Source organism: Pleurodeles waltl, chromosome 7 (assembly GCF_031143425.1).
Source record: "Pleurodeles waltl isolate 20211129_DDA chromosome 7, aPleWal1.hap1.20221129, whole genome shotgun sequence".
Classification (NCBI taxonomy): domain Eukaryota; kingdom Metazoa; phylum Chordata; class Amphibia; order Caudata; family Salamandridae; genus Pleurodeles; species Pleurodeles waltl.
In genome coordinates this window covers 1120012001-1120032557 of record NC_090446.1, presented here as the reverse complement: position 1 = coordinate 1120032557, position 20557 = coordinate 1120012001, and the positions used below count along the sequence as shown (strand labels likewise).

Genomic DNA, 20557 nt, shown 5'->3' with positions numbered 1-20557 from the left:
TGTCTTGCAGTCTCTTCTGGTTCTTGCATAATCCTTTTTCTGAGTTTTCAGTGTGTTCTGGGAAAGTTACTGTTTTACTCCTTCTTTCCTGGTCACTGGGGTGGGTTCTAGTACTTACCTTTGGGGTTTTCTATACTCCCAGCTCCTCTCTACACACTACACTTGCCTAGGTGGGAGAATGACTTTCGCATCCCACTTTCTTAGTATATGGTTTGTGCTCCCCCTAGGCCCATTTCTAACTTTTGTGATTTTCAGTAATTGCACTGTTTTCGAACTGTTTTTATGCCTATTTCTGCATACTGGTGTATGTAATTTATGTATTACTTACCGCCTGAGGCAGTATAGCCTCTGCGGTATTTTTGGTATTTGTGTCACCAAAATAAAGTACCTTTATTTTTATAACACTGAGGGCCATATGTACGAACACATTTTCCCATTGACACAGGATGGGAAAAACCCTTTGCTACATCTGGCCCTGAGTGTTTTCTTTCATGTGTGTGAGTACTGTGTGACTACAGTGGTATTTCATGAGCTTTGCATGTCTCCTAGATAAGCCTTGGCTGCTCATCCACAGCTACCTCTAGAGAGCCTGGCTTCTAGACACTGACTACACTACACTAATAAGGGATAACTGGACCTGGTATAAAGTGTAAGTACTACAGGTACCCACCACACACCAGGCCAGCCTCCTACAGTAACTTCTTTGGTGAGTTGTTTAAGCTAAATGAAAGAATACTTGAAGACTTGGAGAGTTCACTAAACTGCAACATTAATGTGTTTTGCCTTCAAAGCAGAACATTAAAACATACTGGGGGAATTTACAAGCATGTGAAATGCTACTCCAGTCATAAATACAATTTACAAAGGTTATGGCATAGATATATGCCTACACCTGTGCTGCATATGTTTTCGTAGTATGTTTGAGAGTGGCAACAAGACATGGCTAGAAAATGGGAAAAAACTAGAAGAAAGTGGGAGAAGAAAAGGGAAAATGAGTGTGGGACAGAAGGCAGGGCATGCAATTGCAAAACCACATCTACAAAGCAGTAATCCAATTACAATTCACAAGTTACACCAATGTCTACTTCAGTATTGCCTGAACAAGCTCTAATCTTCTAAAGTCATGCCTTGGAGTAAGTGACAAACTACACATTGCCACTCACAGGTAGTACGAGGGAATCACATATAAAACAATGGAGGCAAGGAATTGGACTACCAGCAAAATCACACCAAAGAGAAATCATCATAAAAGTAATTGGTTCAATATCTTTATACACTACAAACATCAATGTACTCATATTAAAACAGGTACATATAGTAGATGAAAATAGGTACATTTGTAAGTATTGCTAAAAATACACATAACAAATCTGACATCATAACTCTTCATTTACACACAGACACATAACGCAACCATGGAACATTACATTTCCAACACAATGACTCTCAACACAACTAACTCACATTAAAATAACATGCCATAATCTACAAACAACAGTGAATATGCACAGTAGGAATATTTTCCTTTATACTCAACTTTACCCCCCTACTGGTTGTGATTATACGCTTACACCACAGTCATGTAAATATACACCTGTTTGCCTTAGAGCAGAGGTCTTCAACTGTTTCTGCTATAAGTCCCCCTAAGCAAAATGTTTTAAAGTCACCCCCATCTCCAAAATGTTATAGCAAAGATTGGGGGGAGAAGGATGTAGAGGGATGAGCACAAAGGAGGGCTTGTGAGATCATTTCAGAGGTACTTTTTCCGTAGCTTATAATTCACACTAGATGTGAGACCTATAAAACAGCAAATGCATCAAAGAAAACCACTAATTGACCCAAATACCGCTCCCCATAATTGGAGTGTTGTGAGCCAGTACCACTACACTTGCTGCACTAATAATAACAGATGCCCTGAATAGCAAGCTTTGTCCCTTTCATGAAAACAATTGAGCTCCCACATTATATCCCCTTTTTTTCTTGCAAAGGTGTCCTCTGCCCTTGTGCTAAAAAAGGAAAAATCCCCTAAGCCACTTGTTTAAAGTGAGGCACTAATAGATGTGATGTAGGGGACCCCTCAGATGCCTGTGCCCCAGTGCCACTGCACCTGCTTCACTAATGATAGCTTCTGCCTTGTAAAACAGGCTGTCTCATCTAGGCCTGGGCAGAATTCACAGAGGTCCACTCCACAGAATTCAGTGGAGTTAATTAAAAACTCAGTGGAATTTCGCAGAGGCGGAGTCCTGAATGTGCCCGATCTCGGAAGTGCTAAGCGGGGTTGGGCCTGGCTAGCACTTCCGAGATCAGGCACAATCAGGCTAGGGCCATAGGCAGCAAAATCTGCCAGGCCTCTTGTGCACCAGCCTGCCCAGTGTGCACTGCAGATGGGATAAGCCAGTGCACAAGAGGCCTGAAACTGCACTCTTCAATGCCTTCAGCCCTGGCCTGTATTTAGGCCAGGGCCGTTTCAGGCCTCTTGTGCACCAATGTGGACAAACAAAAGGAAAAAAAGAAAATAAATGAGTACTTACCTGGGTCCTCCAGGAGGTCCTTGTTGTCTTCAGCAGTGGCCTGGCTCTCTGCCTCTCTATGCCCCCTATTCCCAGGCTGCTGGCAAAGGGAGGCCTGGCCCTGGATCCGTCACTGGTGCACATTGCAGCCCAATTATGGGCGATACAGCGCAAGCACAGACTGTCTGCGCTGTGTACCCCATAACTGGGCTGCAGTGCGCCCCGGGTGAGCTCAACTCCACTGGCGGGGCTAGTTAAGGTTTTGTCCGAACTCCTCACTCCAAGCAGGACGCGTAGTGCCAAAAACTCTGTTACCCCCGCCAGCGGAGCAATGCTCCCTGCCTACCCCTAGTCTCATCTGCCTTTTTTTAAAAAACAGGGCTCCCATAATGCCACGTCCCTGTCCCTGTCATTTCTCTGAGTCCAAACTAAGGTATCTACTCAGCTCTAATTTTCCACTCCCTTCAACCATTGCTCTGAGGTGCAAAGCAACACTGGCATAGCAGTGTGCACCAGACCCTAATGCAGACAAAGAAGTATAGTAAAACAACCATGATTAGATTTCATTTGGCTCAGCACATCGCTGGCTCCAATGCCAGTGCAGCTGCAACACCAATGATACTTTCTACAGCTTTGTGTTAAAAAAAAGCAGCAAGGGTGACCTGGGCTCTAATTCAAGAAAGAACAATGGGTCTTCACACCGCTTTTTCGTAGCAAGACAGCCATAATTGGGGGTAGTGACCACTTGCACACTTGGCCTCAGTACCTGCTGTGCTAATGGTAGTAATGGTCCTTCAAAAAAGCCCCCATGCATCACCCTCTTCCTTGGGGACATCTTGCTAAGGAAGCTTTCTCTGTCTATTTGTAAACAAAAAATGTACCCCACATTGTGTCCTCTCTTCTGAGACATATCTTTGATACTATTAATGGACTTCCATCCTTGGCTATTACTCTGAGGCCCCAGAAGACCAGAGGATTCAGGCTCAGCATATGAATATAAACCTGTTGGCCTCCTCCTTGCTACCCCCTAGACTAACCTTTTCCAAAAACAGCTGTAGCAGAGCAGTTAATGCTGACCATGTGGTGCCTCAGCCTAAAAACAAAGGGGTGGGGATAAAGAGAACTAAAGATGAAATAGGCCTTCTCACAATCCTTTAATTAATGGAGTCACTTAAAGCTTCACGGTGACAAAGTTTTATTAGTGTAGAGTGTTTTTAGCTGAGTTCTGGGGTAATGAAAAGACTTATAAAATTGTTTGTATTAGGTATAGTTTGATTACTTATTAGTACAATCTACATTTTTAAAGCATGTGTGTTATCTTAAACACTACATCATTTACAGGTAGCCTGCTGGGTGTTGTACTGTTTTAAAATAATGACTTACAATGCTTTTTGTCATAGGTTGGGAACTAGTAGTACTATAAATACACAAGTCCCTATTGCCCACTACACAAACTAGGATTCAATTCTGTGCCTCTTTGGTCCCATACACAATGACATCTGTAGTATTTCTCATACACACAGAAATCTGTAGTATTCACATTAACCAACTAAGGTTTCATAATGTAAAAAAGTAGAATTCACACTGATTAGTTTAACTTGCATTCATATATCACTTAAGTTGTGTCTGTTTTTTTTATGCAGTTCCTCATGGCAAAACACAACAGTATACTTACAGAACATGTTCTTTTTAGCCATCACTTTGAACCTGCCACCACATTCACTGACCCCCCCACCTCCATTGCACTAATAATCACAGTTACCATGCTTTTTGTGCACTTCATGGGCTGCTTGTAAATGAAGGCAGCCTGGAATTGCACCAAACAAATATAATTGCACTTCCACACCATATTCATGTACAAGTACTTGCAGAGACATCTGCACCACCCTGAGAATGTAACCAAGGGCACTCAGGGTGTCTCTTCCTTCAGTTGAAGACCGCTGCCTTAGAATTTAACTTCTAACAGAAAGCTCTTTGCAAGTTAGCACCCGTTAGTGATGTGCAGCACAAGTAGGATGACACTCAAGTGGGTAATAAAAATCAGCCAGATGCAGTTCCAGACACTGCTTTGAAAACAGAACAATTGCTTGCTTAAAATAAAGTTAAAAACTCTTTTTCGTAATATTTCCTTTTTTGTAATTCATTTTACTGACATTGGACTGCCGTATTTCGAGTCATGCTGGCCTATGGGGCAAAGACTGCTGCGATACTGCCGGCACCGTCAAGCAGCACAGACCGCCATGGTCACGAGGCAGCACAAATAGGCCGGCTGAGCCTGTGTTGCCGCTGGACACATTATGAGGTTGCACAAGCCAATGGGACCATGGCGGTCCAACCACCATGCCTCAGATGGTGGAAACATTCAGTATAAAGGGAGACACTCACCTGAAGGCGACCTCACACATCTGATGACTCCATGGAACCCATCACGCATGTCCTGCCGCCATTGTTGATCATTGACGGAGCACAAAATCAACACTGCTGTGAGAGCAACCGACCATAAGTACACACACCTACCTGTCTCACTAACCTCAACAGCAGATCTTAGCGCCCTCATCCACATCATATGGGGTTCACACTACGGCACCAAGTACATGTCTCATCGTGTACACAGTCCAAATCATACAGAAAGACGAACACATTCACAGACACAATACTCCCCCTTTGGGCTGGCCACTCACACTACACGTCCACGCGTCCACACATCTCAGGTACAGGGATAGTGAAGGCTACACAACATTTTCTCACACATCACCAACAACACACAAAGATCACATCTACCAATACAACTCACACACTCACATTCCACATAGGCCACGGACTGTCATCACATACAACACACATTTGTATCGAAGTGGAATGGAACACAAACAATACTTCCAGTAAACAGCCCTGCAATGGACACACACATCACAGCACAATGGAAAGACAACGGCATGCACGAGAGACTGGAAGACAAATAGACAAAGAGCATTATGCTTACAATATCTTGTAGGAAAGTACCCTCTTTTTGGCATGTTCCCCCCAATTTCTGCCTGATGTCAGTGTGTTTGACTATGTCACTGGGATCCTGCTAACCAGGACCCCAGTGCTTATGCTCTCTCTCCTCTAAACATTGTCACTCCATACTGGTAAACCAGTATTTAATTCCAAATTGGCATACTGGTCACCCCTTACAAGTCCCTCGTAGATGGGCTACAGCATTACTTTTGCCACCCGTAGGGAGCCCATACAAAGGATTCTGCAGGACTGCCATTGCAGCCTGCATGAAATGGTGCATGCACCCTTTCACTGCCATTTACACTGCACCAGGTCACTTATACTGTATGTCACCTATATGTCAGGGCTTCCAACCCTGAAGGCTGGGTGCAAAGTACCTGTGTGTGGAGGCACCCCTGCACTAGCAGAGGTGCCCCCACATCATCCAGGACCATTTTCCCAGACTTCGTGAGTGCGGGGACGCCATTTTACGCGTGCACTGGACATAGGTCAATACCTATGTCAGCTGCACAATGTTAACTCCGAATATGGCCATGTAAGTTGTATAACATCTTGGAATTGTACCCCAATACTGATTCTAGTATTGGTTGTACAATTCCATGCACTCTGAGGGCTCCAGAGTGGACCCCCAGTACTGCCATACCAGCCTTAGGAGGTTTTCCAGGCAGCCCCAGCTGCTGCCACCTCACAGACAGGTTTCTGCCCTCCTGTTGCTCAAGCAGCTCGAGCCCAGGAAGGCAGAACAAAGGATTTCCTTTGGGAGAGGGGTGTTACACCCTCTCCCTTTGGAAATAGGTGTCACAGGCAAGGGAGGGGAAGCCTCGCAGAGCCTTTGGAAATGCTTTGAAAGGCGCAGATGGTGCCCTCCTTGCATAATCCAGTCTACGCCGGTTAAGGGACCCCCAGTCCCTGCTTGGGTACAAAACTGGACAAAGGAGAGGTGAGTGGCAACTCCCCTGTCCATCACCACCCCAAGGGTGGTGCCCAGAGCTCCTCCAAGGTGTCCCTGGGTTTTGCCATCTTGGATTCCAAGGTGGTGGGGCACTCTGGGAGCATCTGAGTGGCCAGTGCCAGCAGGTGACGTCAGAGCCCTCCCGTGATAGGTGCTTACCTGTGTAGCTGACCAATCCCCCTTTCAGGGCTATTTAGGGTCTCTCCTCTGGGAGTTTCAGCATATTCAGATTGCAAGACTCCAGCAGGAATCCTCTGCATCCTTTACTTCACCTTCTACCAACTAAACTGCATCTGGACCCTCCAGGAACTCTACAAACTGCAACATAGAAGCAAAGACGACTTCTGCAACATTGTATCTTCTGCTCATGACAGCAACCTCAGCTGTTTCCAGGTCGTGCATCCTCCGAAGATTGCCTGTCTTCAGCCTGCACCAGAAGAACTAAGGAATCTCCCTTGAAGTGGAGTCATTTCCCTGCTTCAGAAGGCACCTCTCTGCAGCGACAACCAGTGGAGTAGGTCCCTCTCTTGATGAAGTGCCTGGATCCAGCAACACAGGTGGTAGACTGAAGTGGACCCGACGGTCCTAAGGGCCAGCTGTCCAACTTTGGTGGAGGTAAGAACTTGCCTCCCCACGCAAGACAGTACCCACATGCACTGCGTGTTGTGCAGTTGCCAAGGCTTGTGTGCAACCTTCCACAAAGTTCTTTGTGCACAGCAGAGCTCCAGCCCCCAGCACTCCTTCCTGTGATGCACAGCTTCCTCAGCGGTTCTCCGGCGGCATGGGATTCCTTTGTGTAGTGCTGCATGGGCCTCCTTTTGCACCTTCTTTGTCCCCGTGCTTTGGGACTCCTGTGCACACTGCCTGGTCTTCTTAAGGTTCTCTGAGTTGCTGAGAGCCCCATTAGTCTCCCCATCCTAGGTACAGGCCACCAAGTCCCTCCTGGTCCTGGGCAGTGCCATTTTACGCTAACCGCAAGCTTTGCGCGTACCAAGGCATGTTGGCTGAATCCAGCGACGCAAACCAGCCAGCAATCTTCCATCTGGCATGGGACACCATCTGCACCAACCACGAACCCGCATCTGTCTTTTTGGGTGCAGCACTAACTGTTCTTCACCGGTGGTTCTTCTTTTGCACCTTCATCCGGGTTAGCAGGGGCTCCTGTTCTCCCTGGACTCTTCAGTGCTTCTTGGACTTGGTCCCCTTTTTCCACAGGTCTACAGGTCCAGGAATCCATTGTTGGTGTCTTGCAGTCTCTTCTGGTTCTTGCAAAATCTTTTATAACGTGTTCTTGTGTGTTCTAGGAAACTTACTGTGAATTACTCCTGTTTTCCTCAGCTCTGCTGTGGGTTCTATTACTTGCCTTTAGTGTTTTCTTACACCCCCAGCGCCCCTCTACACACTACACTTGCCTAGGTGGGAAACCGACTTTGGCTTTCCACTATTTTAATATATGGTTTGTGTTCCCCCTAGGCACATTGCTATATATTGTGATTGTCACTATTTGCACTGTTTTCCTACTGTTTTTACAGCTCTTAATGTATTCTAGTGCATATACTGTGTATATTACTTACCTCCTAAGGGAGTATAGTCTCTAAGGTACTTTTGGCATTGGGTCACTAAAATTAAAGTACCTTTATTTTTGTAACACTGAATATTTTCTTTCATATGTACTGTGTGACTACAGTTGTATTGCATGAGATTTGCATGTCTCCTAGATAAGCCTTGGCTGCTCAGCTACAGCTACCTCTAGACAGCCGGGCTTCTAGACACTGACTGCATTCACTAATAAGGGATAACTGGGCCTGGTATAAGGTGTAAGTACCTTTGGTACCCACCACAAACCAGGCCAGCCTCCTACAGCCCCTAATTAGGTCTGGTGTTAACCAAGACCTTTTGCTTTATTGAAATTCTATCTCTATCCACCAGCTGGCTTTACTGTGACTGATCCTACTTGCAGAACCTGCTCCTTCTCAGCGCCTAGATACCCTCATGGGTAACAAGTTACACGCTCTACAAATCCATGTCACACTACATTACAATGATCACAATCTGGTCTTTTACAAGAAGCATATGAGCACACAAAGTAGCTTTGCTCAGTGCCAGAAACAACTGTGACAATGTGTGCATTTTGTGACCAAAAAATGGTTTTGCATTTTGCTAATATTTGTTACAATGGTGAGGGCCCAGAGGCTCCCACAGCAATAAAGTTTTACAAAAGCAATGTCAAAACATGCATTGGCAAAACCAAAAGACTGTCCAACAATGTGGGACCTATTGACTTTGCCAGTGCTTGTTTGTATTCATGTTTCCTATAATCTTGTTAAAAGCGACCGCATACTCTCTGGGAGTCAGAATAGGTGTGAGAAGATGTATCTGGGGGTGACAGTGGCTTTGAGAGTGTCTGTCTGAGTGTGAGAGTGAGCACATCAGAGGTTGTAGTGGGTGCGTCAGTGTGTGTGCGGGTCTGTGAGTGGGTGCATGAGATTGTCAGTGGTCTGTGAGTGGGTGTGTGAGAGTCTTAAAGCATCTGTGAGTGGATGCGTAAGTGTCTGAGTGGGTGTGTGAGTGGGAGAAATTGATTGAAAGAGACAGAGCGAGAGAGAGAGAGAGAGAGAGAAAGAAAGAAGGTGAGAGGGAAAGAGATACAGAGTTTTTTAGGTTTTCATGTATAAAATATTTAGAATGAGATATTTATGTACAATTAAAAAAAAAATGTGCCATTTAAAAAAAAATAATTGTACTTAAAAAAATAAGAGGGAAGCAAGGCCGGCTGGACTCGAACCCTGAGTACTCAGTGTGAATGTTTGCGACCTTCACACTGAGCAATTGCTTGCTTTTAAAAAAATCATATTTTGTTTGACCCTGCCTGAGCTATCTGGAACATGAGGGGGGCCTCTAGGGCTCCCCTGTTGTCCCTACAATATTTATTTATTTATATATATATTAAAAAAAAAAAAAAATCTAAATACCCTTTACAGGCATTCTGGCACCGCGGGGTAACCCTCAAGGCTTAACCCGCAGTGCATTGCTTCAGCAAGCAGGGGCCTGCTTGTAACAGCAGCTCCCTGCTTGCTGAAGCATTTTATCTCTATTCCTTGCACGTGTGCAGGGGGCAGAGATGAAAAAAATCTCTGTTTTTTGACAGCAAGAGCTGGCATGTAACTTGCAGGTCAACAAGTATGGCTGGAATGAGGGTAATTTGACTTTGATTGTTGAGAAAAACCTGAATATTTTTTTTTTAATAAAGGAGTCAGCATACATGTTCATCATCACTGAGACTAAACATCTACGTTTAGATTGGAACATTTTAGGAACAATAAGAATGATACATGCTGACAAGAGGCTTGGGGGACTGAGTAGTCTGTTTTTCTTGCTACTTAGCAACCATCCAATGAGCGAGCAACCAAGCTGTATTCAAACAGTGTTTCATCTGCTTCAAATTTAAATGACCAACATTCAAAAGGGCGATGTGCTGAAATGCCTCTGTTGGGAGGAATAAACTGGGGAAAAAAAGACCTGTAAGGGCTCCTGTTTGCTCCATGAGAGGCATTGTTTGAAATTATTTTGGTAAGCCATTTGGGAGCTGGCTGGGCGGTTACTCAAAATCGGTCTCTGTCAGCTATAGATAGTTTCAATCAGAGAATAACTGTTGCTGTTAATCAATTAGCCCCACTTAAACCCTTTGTCTCCCACAAAACAAAAAAAGCTAAACTTCCCTGGTTCACTAAGGATCTTAAGATACTTCAAAGAAAATACCGACAACAAGAACGTCGATGGAAGTTAGACCCCAATTTGATTGAGAAAGGAAAACTAAGAGATGCTCTCAAACATTACAAAGAAGCGATCTTTAAAGCTAAATCTGAATACCTCACTGAAAAGATAAAGGAGGCATCCAATATCCCTAGAGAACTTCTCAAAGTTGTACACACTCTGACAACCCCTGCACCCCCTTTGGAAACGGAAAACTCTCAAGAGTTTTGTAATAAGGTGGTCATTTTTCTCAAAAACAAAGCTCTACAAATTCATTCAATTTTTAATCACTCTGAGGAGATGGATGGTGTATTTGATACCGCCAATAGCACTACAAATGGATTATCCCCTGTTAACTCATTTTCAACCTCTACCTCCTAAGAGAATCAAAAAATTAATGTTAGCAATCAAATCAGGTTCCCCTAAAGACCCCTGTCCTCCTCATGTCTTGCATCATGTCTCTGATCCTGTTTCAATGGCGCAAACCCTTGTTTTTCGTGAAGTCTTAACGACGGGAGTCTATCCCCCTTCGTGGAAGGACGCAACTGTGATCCCTCTGAAAAAGAAACCTGAGGGAGCAAGACACGACCTGAGCAACTTACCGCCCATTTCCTTACTTCCCTTTTTAGGCGAAGATCTTTGAAAAACATATTAACATGGAACTAGCCAATTTTCTAACTGCCTCAGGAGGATTGGACTCCTCTCAACACGGCTTTAGGCAGGCTCACAGCACAAAATCAACACTTATCAGTACCTCAGATATGATTCGTAGGTTGGTGGATGAGGGACAAGGAGTTATATTAGTCTTATTAGACTTATCTGCAGCATTTGATACTATCTCGTTTCAGATCATGTTGTCCCACCTTTATCAAGCAGGGATTAGAGACAATGCTTTGAAGATTTTTGATTTTTTCTTAAGAGATAGATCGATTACAGTGAGCTGTGGAGATTTCAAGTCTCCGCCATATTCCTTTCCAGGTGGAGTCCCTCAGGGCTCATCACTTAGCCCCACATTATTTAATTTGTACGTGGCACCTTTAGCTAGACGTATCCGTACATTTGGCTTTACGCCTACCTCCTACGCCGATGACATTCAACTGATCATTCCAGTGTCTAAGAACTGGGAGGAAGTGGCAGAGCGCTTTAACAACTGGATGCGAGAAATCAACAGGTGGATGGGCCTAAATTGGCTTAAACTAAATGGGCATAAAACAGAAATTCTGTGCTTTGGTCCCAGCAAAGAATTATGGAATTCACGCTGGTGGCCATCAGAATGTGGAGCCCCCCCTATTGCGGCCACTCAAAATTTGAGCATCATCTTCGACAACTGTCTCACTTATAAGCTGCAGGTTAACCCGTTCTGTGCCGCAAACGTAATGGTTACATCCTGCGGCACAGGGCTGCTGTGCCGAGGACGTAACCATTACGTCCTCGGCACACAGCTCAGAGGGAGCGCTCTCGCTCCCTCTGTGTGCTTCCCCCCACCCCCCAAAGGCAGGGATGGAAGGGGAAGCTCTTCCCCTTCCACCCCCGCCAATCCCGCCATAATGACGTCAGCGCGCGATCGCGCACTGACATCATTACAGGGTGCCCGTCGCGCAGGAAGCCATTTGCTTCCTGTACGCGATCGGAGGAAGAGGTGAGTTTCTCTTCCCGGCGGGTGGGGGGTTTCAAAGAAAGAGGCACCGAGGGAAAGGAAAGGGTTTTCCTTTCCCCCAGTGTCTCTTTGAGCATTCCTGCTGCCCGATCGCACTGCGATCGGGCAGCAGGAATGCCCACTAAACACCAGCGATTTCTTTTTTTTTCTTTTTCTGTGTTTGTTGTGTGTCGGGGAACGGCCCCTTGGGCAAGGGTCGCTCCCCTTTTGGGGACAAGTTGTTTATGGCCATTTCTGCCCCCCTTGGGGGCAGATCAGCCTATTATTTTAGGCTGATCTGCCTCCAAGGGGGGGCAGAAACCACTGGAACACCAGGGATGTTTGTATTTTTGTTTATTTATGTGTGGGGGGTGCCCCCTTGGGCAAGGGGCGCCCCCCACGGGGGCAAAGAACTGTTGGCCTTTTCTGGCCCCCTTGGGGGCAGATCGGCCTATTTTTTTTAGGCCACTTAGGCACCAGGGATTGTGTGTTTAGTGGATGGGGGGGCGGCCCCTTGGGCAAGGGTCGCTCCCCTTTGGGGGGCATGTCTTTTAGGGCCATTCAGCCTATTATTTTTAGGCTGATCTGCCCCCAAGGGGGGCAGAAACCACAGGAACGCCAGGGATGTTTTTGTATTTGTTTATTTATGTGGGGGGCGCACCCTTGGGCAATGGCTGCCCTCCCAAGGGGGGCATTGACCTGTTGGCCATTTCTGCCCCCCCCCTTGAGGGCAGATGGGCCTATTTTTTTAGGCCCATCTGCCCCCAAGGGGGGCAGAAGCCACTTAGACACCAGGGATAGTGTGTGTGTGTGTTAGTGAATGGAGGGGCGGCCCCTTGGGCAAGGGTCCCCCCCCCCTTTAGGGGCACATGTACCAAGGCCATTTCTGCACCCCTTGGGGACAGATCGGCCTATTATTTTTAGGCTGATCTGCCCCCAAGGGGGGCAGAAACCACTAGAACGCCAGGGATTTTTTTTTATATGTTTATTTTTGTGGGGGGCATTGACCTGTTGGCCATTTCTGCCACCCTTGGGGGAAGATGGGCCTATTGTTTTAGGCGGGCAGAAGCCACCTAGGCACCAGGGATAGTGTGTGTGTGTTTTTTTTTTGTTTGGGGGGTGTCCCCTTGGGCAAGTGTCGCTCCCCATGGGGACACACTACTAAAGGTATTTTCTGCCCTCCTTGGGACGGATAGGCCTATTTTTTATTAGGCCCATCTGTCCCTATGGCAGAATCCACTTAGGCACCAATTTCTAAATGTTTGATGGTGGGGTGTTTGTCAACTGATGAAGTATTTGCATTTGTGATAAAAAATGTTTTCCTCCTTTTGTTCTAGTTCAAAGCTTTTGCTTTCTTTGCTGTGGCTCCTTCCGGTTTTGGCGGTGGTTGACCCGCGGTTTGCATAGTTGCATGTTTTAGGTAAGTAAAAACAATTTACTCCAAAGGAGTATTGTTGCCATGCATGAATGACATGTTTGTAGGGGGTGTACTAAATGCAGGATTGTGTGTGAAATTGTCCTTAGATTTGTGCACAATGATATTTGTTTTGTCTTATTTCTAATTTGCTTTTCTTTCTTTCTTTTTAGTGGGATATCATTGGTGATTGCTGTGTCTGTGCGGAGTAGTTGCTGGTGATTCAAGCTTTTTCAGGCAAGTGAGCGGTATAGTTTTTGAGTTTATAACTCTTACTAATAAAGTTACACTTTATTACTTATCTTACACAGTGCTGGTTGTTGGTGGTGCATTTGTCCAGTTAATTTTAGTAGGAAAGATCATGGCTAGCCGCAGGATGACCGCTCAGCAGGTGGTTGGTATGCTTTTTGAGTCATTGTCTGATCATGATTATGAGACGGACTCTGCATCTGAGGCAGATGAGGAAGTGAGAGATTCTGGCAGTGATGTTTCTGTTGGAGAGGAATCTTCTGATGAGGAAGCCACACTCAGTGCAGATGAAGGGCCTGTTTTAGAGGAGGACACTGATGTGCCATTAGTGCATCAACCTGGGGGTGAAAGGTTTCCCGTTATAAGACCTGATCTCTGGGTTGCCCCAAACATGGAGCAGCCAGAGTTGCCTGCCTTTACTGGTCTCCCGGGGTGTAGCGCCAATACAGAGAACTTTTTGCCTGCCAATTTCTTTGAGTTATTCATGGATGATGTGTTTTTGGAAAAGATTGTTGAGCAGACTAATTTGAATGCGGAGCAGCATTTGAGGGACAACGCTGCTAGACTTAGGCAACACTCTAGAGCTGCCCAGTGGATTCCCACAAATTTGGAGGAGATGAAAAAGTTTTTGGGTTTGACTTTTTTGATGGGGTTGATAAGGAAGCCGTCACTGGCTTCTTATTGGTCTACTAGTCCCTTGATGGCAACAGCTATATTTCCTGCGACCATGAGTCGTAATCGGTATTTGATTCTTCTTAGGATGCTGCATTTTGTTGACAATGCATTAGCCTTGCCACGAGATCACCCTGATTCTGACCGTCTTTTTAAGATTAGGCCTGTCCTTGATCATTTTGTAGATCGGTTTTCAGAGGTCTATGTTCCAGGCAAAGAGATAAGTGTGGACGAGTCTTTGGTCCTCTTCAAGGGTCGTTTGGTTTTTAGGCAATACATTCCTAGCAAAAGGGCACGATATGGAATTAAATTGTATATGCTGTCTGAAAGTAGTATAGGATATGTGTATAGTTTCCGTGTCTACACTGGTAGGGATTCCAATATTGACCCCCCTGGTTGTCCTCCCACTTTTGGAGTTACTGAGAAAATTGTGTGGGATCTTGGTAGACGACTGTTCAACAAAGGTCACCATTTGTATGTAGATAACTTCTACACTGGAGTGCAGTTGTTCAAGGAATTGTTTAAAGTGGACACTGTTGCTTGTGGCACAATTCGTTGTAACCGGAAAGGGTATCCAAGGTAGCTTGTTTGTAAAAACCTTGAGAGGGGACAGTGCTGTGCCTTGAGGAATGAGGAGCTGCTAGCTTTGAAATTTCCAGACAAGAGAGATGTCTACATGCTAAGTACCATCCATGATGAGAGTACTTCCCCCGTGACTGTTTGGGGCCAGGTTGCTGAAGTGCGCAAACCTGTGTGCATTTTAGATTATAATAAGCACATGGGAGGTGTAGATAGAGTTGATCAGAGGTTGGAACCTTATACTGCTATTCGTAAGTCTTACGTTTGGTACAAGAAGTTAGCAATTCACCTCTTCCACTTAGCAACCTTTAATGCTTTTATTGTGTTTAAGGATAGGTCTCCAGAGTCAAAGATGACATTTGTGAAATTTCAGGAGTCAGTGATAGAGAGCCTTATTGTGGTGGAACAGGCCAGAGTTCCTAGAGAAGCAGTGGTGGAGGATGTGGCTAGGTTGAAAGATCGCCACTTTGCTGAGCACATTCCTCCCACACCCAAAAAAGACTTTCCAGCTAAGAAATGTAGAGTGTGTTTTCAACGAGGTATCCGGAGGGAGACTCGAATGTACTGCCCAGATTGCCCTTCAAAGCCTGGGCTGTGTGTGGGTGGTTGTTTTAAGAATTACCACACCCAGAAGAATTACTGGGAACAACCATGAGTGTAAACTCATGTCTGTTTTGTATTTTCATGTGTACAGTTTCATGGTTAGCAATTCTGTCATGTACTTAGTTACAGCTTTTGTGTTTGTAGTTTTGTAATTAATTCTACTTAGTTAGGGGTTCCTTTGTTTAAAAAAAAAATGATGCCATTGTGTGTGGAGTGGGGCTTGGCTGAGGGTGTACATAGTGCACATATTGACTTGCTGTTGGCTACTGCAACATACTGCCAGCCAAACACCAGTCCACACACTCCCATCAGCTGGTGTGATTGTTGTATCAGGCATGTGGGCGTATGTAAGTGATGGGCCCTTGAGTGGCGCTGTCTGTCGATATGAGTGTTGTAATGTGCTGGGCCCGTGGCTGGCGGTGTGAATGGTCTTGTGCGTGTCATGTATGAAAGGTGTGTGAATGGACTGTAAAGCGGTTGGTTCCTTGTCGCAGCTTTACAGCTCACGAGCTGTGAGTCATTGGTTCTGTTTTTTGCCTTTCATTTATTAACAGTGCATTTCATTTTTGTGAAATCTCTTGTTAATAAAATTTGATCAACTGAACCATCACTCACCCTCGTGCCAAATCCAACCAGTCTGTGTGGTAAAAATGACAAAACCTGCTCCGCTGTAATCAGGCATCACAGCATACCTGTGACACGCTAGGTGCCTCGGTGGGACCCTGATGATGAAGCATGCCACCAACTTGGTTGGTGGGTGAGGAGTCTTTTTCACATAACCTAAGTGCGTTTCTTTTCACAATTTTAGTGTTTGGCACATCACAGACGTATGTGGAGACATCAAAATGATATATTACAAAACTACCTGTGTTTGGGGGGGAGGGGGCACCTATGTTTTTGGTCCTGGGTGCGGCCTTCATCTAGGGAAACCTACCAAACCCAGAATTGTCTTTAAACTAGACACCCCAAGGAGTCCAGGGAGGTGTGGCTTGCGTGGATCCCCCAATGTTTTCTTACCCAGACTCCTCTGCAAACCTCAAAATTTGCTTAAAAAAGCATATTTTCCTGACTTTCGTTTGTACGATCACCGCTCTAGCACAAAATTCCTACTCCCCAGTGTTCCCCTCAGTCTCCCAAGTAAAATGACACCTCACTTATGTGGGTCCCCAAAGTAGAGTCAGCCTAAAGATGTATAAAAGAAGAATATGTCCTTTTAAACTCGCTGTGCTATCCCCTCAATCTCTACAAGTTTTAGGCCTTATTCTGTTGCAGGCACCTGGCCCACCCACACAAGTGAGGTATCATTTTTACCGGGAGACTTGGGGGAACGCTGGGTGGAAGGAAATTTGTGGCTCCTCTCAGATTCCAGAACTTTCTGTCACCGAAATTTGAGGAGAATGTGTTTTTTAGCCACATTTTGAGGTTTGCAAAGGATTCTGGGTAACAGAACCTGGTCAGAGCCCCACAAGTCACCCCATCTTGGATTCCCCTAGGTGTCTAGTTTTCAAAAATGCACAGGTTTGGTAGGTTTCCCTAGGTGCTGGCTGAGCTAGTGGCCAAAATCTACAGGTAGGCACTTTGCAAAAAACACCTCTGTTTTCTGTGAAAAAATGGGATGTGTCCACGTTGTGTTTTGGGGCATTTCCTGTTGCGAGCGCTAGCCCTACCCACACAAGTGAGGTATCATTTTTATCGGGAGACTTCGGGGAACGCTGGGTGGAAGGAAATTTGTGGCTCCTCTCAGATTCCAGAACTTTCTGTCACCGAAACTTGAGGAAAAAGTGTTTTTTTAGCCAAATTTTGAGGTTTGCAAAGGATTCTGGGTAACAGAACCTGGTCAGAGCCCTACAAGTCACCCCATCTTGGATTCCCCTAGGTGTCTAGTTTTCAAAAATGCGCAGGTTTGCTAGGTTTCCCCAGGTGCCGGCTGAGCTCGAGGCCAAAATCCACAGCTAGGCACTTAGTAAAAAACAGCTCTGTTTTCTTTCTGAAAATGTGATGTGTCCATGTCGTGTTTTGGGGCATATCCTGTCGCGGGCGCTAGGCCTACCCACACAAGTGAGGTGCCATTTTTATTGGGAGACTTGGGGGAACGCTGGGTGGAAGGAAATTTGTGGCTCCTCTCAGATTCCAGAACTTTCTGTCACTGAAATGACAGGAAAAAGTGTTTTTTTTGGCAAATTTTGAGGTTTGCAAAGGATTCTGGGTAACAAAACCTGGTGAGAGCCCCACAAGTCACCCCATCTTGGATTCTACTGCGTGTCTAGTTTTAAAAAATGCACAGGTTTGGTAGGTTTCCATAGGTGCCAGCTGAGCTAGAGGCCAAAATCCACAGGTAGGCACATTGCAAAAATCACCTCTGTTTTCTTTGGGAAAATTTGATGTGTCCATGTTGTGTTTTGGGGCATTTCCTGTCGCAGGCACTAGGCCTACCCACACAAGTGAGGTATCATTTTTATCAGGAGACTTTGGGGAATGCTGGGTGGAAGGAAATTTAAGGCTCCTCTCAGATTCCAGCACTTTCTTTCACCAAAATGTGAGGAGAAAGTGTTTTTTAGCCAAACGCGAGGTTTGCAAAGGATTCTGGGTAACAAAACCTGGTGAGAGCCTCTCAAGTCACTTCATCTTCAATTCCCCTCAGGTTCTAGTTTTGAAAAATGCGCAGGTTTGGTAGGTTTCCCTTTGTGCCGGCTGAGCTATTGGCAAAAATCCACAGGTAGGCACTTTGCAAAAAACACCTCTGTTTTCTTAGGAAAAATTTGATGTGTCTATGTTGTGTTTTCGAGCATTTGCTATCGCGGGCGCTAGGCCTAACCACACAAGTGAGGTATACTTTTTATCGGGAGACTTGGGGAACGCTGGGTGGAAGGATATTTGTGGCTCCTCCTAGATTCCAGAACTTTCTGTCACCGAAATGACAGGAAAACGTGTTTTTTTAGCCACATTTTGAGATTTGCAAAGGATTCTGGGTAACAGAACCTGACAGAGCCCCACAAGTCACCCCATCTTGGATTCCCCTAGGTCTCTAGCTTTCAAAAATGCACAGGTTTGGTAGGTTTCCCTAGGTGGCGGCTGAGCTAGAGGCCAAAATCTACAGGTAGGCACTTTGCAAAAAATACCTCTGTTTTCGGTCAAAAAATGGGATGTGTCCACGTTGTGCTTTGGGGCATTTCCTGTCGCGTGCGCTAGGCCTACCCACACACGTGAGGTATCATTTATATCGGGAGACTTGGGGGAACGCTGGGTGGAAGGAAATTTGTGGCTCCTCTCAGATTCCAGAACTGTCTGTCACCGAAACTTGAGGAAAATGTGTTTTTTTAGCCAAATTTTGAGGTTTGCAAAGGATTCTGGGTAACAGAACCTGGTCAGAGCCCCACAAGTCACCCCATCTTGGATTCCCCTAGGTGTCTAGTTTTAAAAAATGTGCAGGTTTGCTAGGTTTCTCTAGGTGCCGGCTGAGCTAGAGGCCAAAATCCACAGCTAGGCACTTATTAAAAAACAGCTCTGTTTTCTTTCTGAAAATGTGATGTGTCCACGTCGTGTTTTGGGGCATATCCTGTCGTGGGCGCTAGGCCTACCCACACAAGTGAGGTACCATTTTTATCGGGAGACTTGGGGGAACGCTGGGTGGAAGGAAATTTGTGGCTCCTCTCAGATTCCAGAACTTTCTGTCACCGAAATGACAGGAAAAAGTGTTTTTTTTGCCAAATTTTGAGGTTTGCAAAGGATTCTGGGTAACAGAACCTGGTCAGAGCCCCACAAGTCACCCCATCTTGGATTCCCGTAGGTGTCTAGTTTTAAAAAAAGTGCAGGTTTGCTAGGTTTCCCCAGGTGCCGGCTGAGCTAGAGGCCAAAATCCACAGCTAGGCACCTAGTATAAAACAGCTTTATTTTCTTTCTGAAAATGTGATGTGTCCACGTCGTGTTTTGGGGCATATCCTGTCGCGGGCGCTAGGCCTACCCACACAAGTGAGGTACCATTTTTATCGGGAGACTTGGGGGAACGCTGGGTGGAAGGAAATTTGTGGCTCCTCTCAGATTCCAGAACTTTCTGTCACCGAAATGACAGGAAAAAGTGTTTCTTTGGCCAAATTTTGAGGTTTGCAAAGGAGTCTGGGTAACAGAACCTGGTCAGAGCCCCACAAGTCACCCCATCTTGGATTCTCCTAGGTGTCTAGTTTTCAAAAATGCGCAGGTTTGCTAGGTTTCCCCAGGTGCCGACTGAGCTAGAGACCAAAATCCACAGCTAGGCACTTTGTAAAAAAACAGCTCTTTTTTCTTTCTGAAAATGTGATGTGTCCACGTTGTGTTTTGGGGCATATGCTGTTGCGGGCGCTAGGCCTACCCACACAAGTGAGGTACCATTTTTATCGGGAGACTTGGGGGAACACAGAAAAGCAAAACAAGTGTTATTGTCCCTTGTCTTTCTCTACATTTTTTCCTTCCAAATGTAAGACAGTGTGTAAAAAAGACGTCTATTTGAGAAATGCCCTGTAATTCACATGCTAGTATGGGGACCCCAGAATTCATAGATGTGCAAATAACCACTGCTTCTCAACACCATATCTTGTGGCCATTTTGGAAATACAAAGGTTTTCTTGATACCTATTTTTCATTTTTTATATTTTAGCAAATAAATTGCTGTATACCTGGTATAGAATGAAAACCCATTGCAAGGTGCAGCTCATTTATTGGCTCTGGGTACCTAGGGTTCTTGATGAACCTACAAGCCCTATGTATCCCCGCAACCAGAAGAGTCTAGCTGATGTAACGGTATATTGCTTTAAAAAATCTGACATCGCAGGAAAAAGTTACAGAGTAAAAGGTGGAGAAAAATGGCTGTTTTTTCACCTCAATTTCAATATTTTTTTTTTTTCAGCTGTTATTTTCTGTAGGAAACCCTTGTAGGATCTACACAAATGACCCCTTGCTGAATTCAGAATTTTGTCTACTTTTCAGAAATGTTTAGCTTTCTGGCATCCAGCATTGGTTTCACACCCATTTCTGTCACTAACTGGAAGGAGGCTGAAAGCGCAAAAATAGTAAAAATGGGGTATGTCCCAGTAAAATGCCAAAATTGTGTAGAAAATTTGGGTTTTCTGATTCAAGTCTGCCTGTTCCTGAAAGCTGGGAAGATGGTGGTTTTAGCACCGCAAAGCCTTTGTTGATGCCATTTTCAGTGGAAAAAC

The 20557-nt window shown here is 45.3% G+C and overlaps 1 protein-coding gene across 1 annotated transcript in view; it reads right to left on the bottom strand.

The window, feature by feature from the left end:
* Nucleotides 1-20557, bottom strand: part of LOC138247000 (proton channel OTOP2-like) — a 257239-nt gene that overhangs the window by 16158 nt on the left and 220524 nt on the right. Inside the window, exon 8 of the mRNA XM_069201748.1 lies at nt 3548-3603. Within this exon, the coding sequence (XP_069057849.1) occupies nt 3548-3603 (56 nt within the window). The remainder of the gene's footprint in view (nt 1-3547; nt 3604-20557) is intronic.